The sequence below is a fragment of the Silene latifolia genome, chromosome X (assembly GCF_048544455.1).
Source record: "Silene latifolia isolate original U9 population chromosome X, ASM4854445v1, whole genome shotgun sequence".
NCBI classification, from domain to species: Eukaryota; Viridiplantae; Streptophyta; class Magnoliopsida; order Caryophyllales; family Caryophyllaceae; genus Silene; species Silene latifolia.
This window is the reverse complement of record NC_133537.1, coordinates 187,066,932-187,072,085: the sequence shown is the minus strand read 5'-3', so window position 1 is coordinate 187,072,085 and position 5,154 is coordinate 187,066,932. Positions and strand designations below refer to the sequence as shown.

The 5,154-nt window shown below is 39.5% G+C and overlaps 1 protein-coding gene across 1 annotated transcript; it reads right to left on the bottom strand.

Moving 5' to 3' along the window:
- Positions 1 to 218: 218 nt before the first annotated feature.
- Positions 219 to 2,793, bottom strand: LOC141618927 (uncharacterized). Its single transcript, XM_074435985.1, has 5 exons — positions 2,495 to 2,793; positions 2,234 to 2,324; positions 1,860 to 2,128; positions 1,456 to 1,811; positions 219 to 853 (listed from the first exon to the last, which is right to left on the bottom strand). The coding sequence occupies exons 1-5, from the start codon at positions 2,791 to 2,793 to the stop codon at positions 219 to 221; spliced, it is 1,650 nt and encodes a 549-aa protein (XP_074292086.1).
- Between the last annotated feature and the right edge of the window lie 2,361 nt (positions 2,794 to 5,154).

Below are 5,154 nucleotides of genomic sequence, written 5' to 3'. Positions count from 1 at the left end.
ATAACAGCATGCTTTGTTATGTTCCACTTGTTCCAAATAACATTATACTAGTCCTTCTTAGGCTGTCTGTGTCTTAGCCACTCATACCCATGCCTAACAGAATAACCTGCTGCATCAGGTGTCCACTGATTATCCACATAAGCCTATTTCATCATTTCTTTAACCTTACATATCTGTTTCCATGCCCAAGATGCATCAGCAGGTGGTCTGTAAGTATGTCAGTCCCCATTCTTCAAATAAATTTGATTGTTCCATCTGATCCAGAGCCTGTCAGCCTTACCATAGATCCAGTCCACCAATTTAGCCACAATGGCAACATTCCAGTTTTCTGCTCTCTTGATCCCTAGGTCCCCTCCCTCTTTTGGCAAAGTCACTGTGTCCCAAGAAACCAGAGGTACCCTGTGGTAATTAGAACTCCTATCCCAAAGGAAATTCCTACAGATAGCTTCAATTCGTTTAACCACAGCTTTAGGAATGGGAAAAATACCAGCCCAATAAGAATAAAGGGTATTCAGTACTGAATTTATAAGAACTATCCTCCCAGCATAGGACAGCTTCTTTGCTCCTAAACTTCTAATCCTGTTAACCATCTTTTCAGTCAGAATGTTGCACTCTTTCTTGTTGAGTTTTCCAGCCTGAATAGGCACTCCAAGATATCTAAAAGGCATACTTCCCTTAACAAAACCAGTTACTTGCTGAATGTCATTTTTCAACTCTTGTGCCACACCATTAAAATAGACTTCTAATTTGGTGTTGTTCATAACCAGCCCAGAAGCTTTTGAGAAGGAAGAGAAAGCTCTAATCAGCAGCATAATAGAATGAGCATTGCCCTTACAGAACTTCAATAAATCATCTGCAAACATTAAGTGATTCAACTTTATGCCCTTGCCTAGTGGATGGTATTGAAATGGCCATCTGTCAGTCGCATAATTAATCATTCTTGTCAGATACTCCATACACATTGTAAAAATGAGAGGAGATATAGGGTCTCCTTGCCTGAGTCCTCTTTTACCTTTGAAATATCCAAAAGATCCACCATTTAGACAAAGTGAGAAAGCTGTAGACTGCACACATGTTATGACTCTGGGGTTAAGACCTCAGGAAATCCCATCTTCTGAAATAGTTGAGCCATAAAACCCCACACAACAGTGTCATAAGCCTTCTGAAGGTCAATTTTAAACAGGCATCTAGGGGACACAGCCTATCTATTATAGAGCTTCACAATATCGCAAATAAGAACATTATTAATAATGGACCTCCCCTGAATGAAGGCACCTTGATTTGCACTTATAAGGTCAGGAAACACCAAAGCCAATCTATTGCAAAGCAATTTGGTGATAAATTTATATAACATGTTGCAACAGGCAATAGGTCTAAATTGCTTAATTGAGGAAGGTCGTTCACACTTGGGGATCAAAGTGATATTAGTTGCATTTATCTGACTGAGGAGTTTACCTGTGTGAAAGAAGTCTTTTATAGCTGCACAAATATCATCTCCAACAACTTCCCAACTATCTTTAAAAAATCCACAAGTGAATCCATCAGGGCCAGGAGATTTATCAATGGGAGTATTAAAAAAGATCTGCTTAATTTCATGTTTAGTAACTGGAGAGTTTAGGATATCAACATGGGCCTGGGTGTAGCAATTCCTAGTATTAATAACCGGTTCTCTGACCATCTCAGTATCTTTGTGACTGCCTAACAAATTTTGATAATACTCCAGAAAAGCAGTCTGAATACCCTGACTGTCATGACAAATATTCCCCTCTTGATCCTCAATTTGAATTACCTTATTCTTATTACACCTCTTCCTAATAAGTCAATGGAAGTATGCAGTATTACTATCCCCTTGTTCTGACCATCTTATCTTAGCTTTCTGCAGTAGAAAACTATCTCTTGCCTCAACTAAACTCCTCAAAGACTCAGATAAACTGAGTTCCTTCTGAATTAAATCAGGGTTCTGGGGATCCTGACCCAAATGCATTTGCACATCATACAGTTCCTCCTCAGCCATCTCAGTAGCATTTTCAATACCCGAGAAACACTCCTTATTGATCCCTTTCATTACAGGCTTCAAAGCTTTTAATTTTTTCACCACACTGAACGTTTTGTGTCCACGGATCTCTTGCTGTCACACCATTTGAACTTTCTGCAGAAAAGATGGAGCTTTACCCCACATATTAAAATATTTGAAGCTAGCTCTCTTCAAAGATCCCAGCTGAGTATGACTGACAATACATGGACTATGGTCAAATAGTCCAGCAGGATGAAAGTGTGCGGTCATATCATGGAATTGAGTCCCCCACTCCTGATTAATGAGGAACCTGTCAAGTCAAATATATATCTTAGACTGACGCTCTTGTTTATTAGTCTATGTATAGTATGCACCAGTAGCAGGAATATCAGTCATACCACAATTTGCAATACAGTCAATAAAATCATCCATATCACTCTACTTGGTATTCCCACCCAATCTCTCAGCAGGGTTGATCACAGTGTTAAGTCCCCTGCCCAAGCCCAGGGACCTTGACACTGAGTCTGAATATGCTCCAATTTTTGCCATAAATCCTTCCTATCTTTTCCATCATTAAAAGCATATATTATGGTCATGTAAAAATGCAGTTGAGTAATCCTGGAAGTTACACTAGCATGAATAAACTGTGCATCATGAGCTTGCACTTGAACATCAAACAAACTAGGCTTCCACAACATCCAAACTCTTCCTCCTTTGTGATACCTGCTATTAGTGGTAACACTACAACTTTCCAACATAGAGGAGGATATATTATGCATATTATTACCATTTATTTTGGTCTCTAGAAACCCAAAAAAACCTACATCTTTGTTATGAATGAACCATTTAACAAACTTTTGCTTATTTACATTATTCAACCCTCTCACATTCCAGAATCCTAAATTATGCATTAATATCAGGGGGACCAGGAGAAGGGTTACCACTTTGTCCAATACCAATCATTGGAGTAACTTCATTATCAACATCTTCCCTATATGATTTTTCAGGAGTTCCGAGTACATCAGTAGCACTAGTGCTACCTCTCTCCATAGCAGGGATAGCTGTAGTGGAGATCAGTTGACCACAACCATCCACCGCTTCCTTGCTTTTAGGCTGCTGAACAATTTTAGGAGCCACAGGTTTCCAAATATTCTTAACATGTACTGGTTTCTTTCCAGCAGGAGTAATATCCTTCCTGCAACTCTGACTTTCGTGCCCGATTCCATTACATTTACTGCATAAAGAAGGTTTCCATTCATACTCAAAATTCAATTCTATTATCTTACCCTCTTCATCCTGGAATTTCACTTTATTTGGGAATTTTTTACCAACAGTCAACTCCACCATTACCGTGGCAAATCCCAATCTAGTCTTGTCTGTAGTAGCTTGATCTGCTTTGTGATACTTACCCATCAAGCTAGCTATATCAGGCAAACATTTACCCTAAAATCTTTAGGGTAACTCATGAATTCGTATCCATGCAGGGACATTCTTGACATCCTCCTTAGTGAACTCCACATCCACATCCCATGGCCACTATCAGAGGTTTATTATCAAACATAAAATGACCAGCCTTAAGCACATCTTCTCTATCCTTAGCTTCCTTAAACCTCACGAGGAATATCCCATTTGGCATGAAAGAGACCATGTAAATATTATGCTTCTGCCAAATACGATGAACAAATCCATTCAAGACCTCCCAAGGAGGATTAGCACCCATCACAAAATAGTAGACTGCTTTGTTCCAATATTCAACCTCTTCATGTGTATCCTCCTTCGTGAACTAAATAAGGTTTGCATCATTCTCATCATCCTCATCCTCTACCACATTTTTCTTTCCACGCTTGGTAATCCAGAGGTTATTTTCAACAAGTGTTTCCTCTTCATCTTCCTCAAAAGATAAACCAAATTCCATTTACATCTTGTATACTCTTTGTTCGAATAACATCATCCTCAGATGGTCCTTTCTTCCTCAAGTCCTGAATTGTTGTACTACTTTTTTCTCCAGATTTCACCTTAGATATCCTACTAGCATGCTTGGATTTCGGTTTGTTGGATGAATTACGTGCCATAATGATGAAATCAAGCAGAAAATTCAAGCCCTAGATGGTGTCTGCGTAGGTTTTCTCTAGGGTTCATGTTCTTTTTTTTTTTTTAATTAGCCACATAGTCATTAACATAAAGAGGAAAAAGATCCCCATGTAGCTATTATCTCATCATATAAGAAAAAATCGTTAGCCAAAAGCTATCATTAGGATAAGCAAAGAGGAAAGTAGGTGACAAGCAAGCAAAAAGCACAAAATTTCTCTCCAATTTTCTACACTACATGCAAACTACACTATATGCAAAAGCAATCCCCCCCCCCCCCCCAAGCTAAACAAAACATTGTCCTCAATGTGGCAACAATTCAAATTACTCAACTAAACCAAAAAAATGGCTCAAAGCACAAAACAAGGACTAGAGGTCATATCTAATGGGTTGCAAGACCTAAACTAAAATGCAAAGAAAATAAAACTTACTCGACTTGCTAGGCTCCCCCCAAGCTAGCATGAATTCGGGGGATTTCTTCATCATTCAACTAAGAAATCAACTAAGAAAAGAACCAAAAGTTGAACCCCTTCCTTCCCTTCTTCTTCTTACCACTTCCACTTGTTTCACCTTGTTGGGCACTCCCACTAGAATCATCCTCTTGAAGAGGAGTAACATACTCACCAATATTTTGGCCACTACCAAGACCATCACCATAGCTACTATACCCACCATACCCTCCATATCGACCATAGCCTCCATAGCCTCCTTGTAATGCCTCAACTCCATAATCCGAACGACAAAAATCCGGACCAGGAGCATATGTAGTAAAAGTACCTGCATCATTGTTAGGAGGGGGAGTGAGAGTGGGAGTGGGAGTGGGAATGGGAGGAGGAAATCCACCCGGAGGAGAAGTATAAAATGAAGGGTGCGGCCCCTCGGGTTGGATTACTCCTTGTCTAGCAAAATGATCATAAATTGGATGCAAAGCAAGTCGTTGGTCATCACGAATTGTATTAACACCTAAGTTCAATTCTCGCATCATATCCATCATTTCTAGACTAGAGGGTGAATGAATACTAAAGGTGGAATCGCGTACTTGAGAGGGTTGA

What these genes read in the sequence shown, in the direction of transcription:
- LOC141618927 (XM_074435985.1), bottom strand. Translation starts at nt 2,793, where the DNA reads ATGCATAATATATCCTCCTCTATGTTGGAAAGTTGTAGTGTTACCACT. An exon ending in TGGGCAGGGGACTTAACACT is followed by an intron (nt 2,325 to 2,494) that starts GTGATCAACCCT and finishes TTGACTTGACAG; the next exon opens with GTTCCTCATTAATCAGGAGT. An exon ending in AAAAGACTTCTTTCACACAG is followed by an intron (nt 854 to 1,455) that starts GTAAACTCCTCA and finishes TAATGTTTGCAG; the next exon opens with ATGATTTATTGAAGTTCTGT.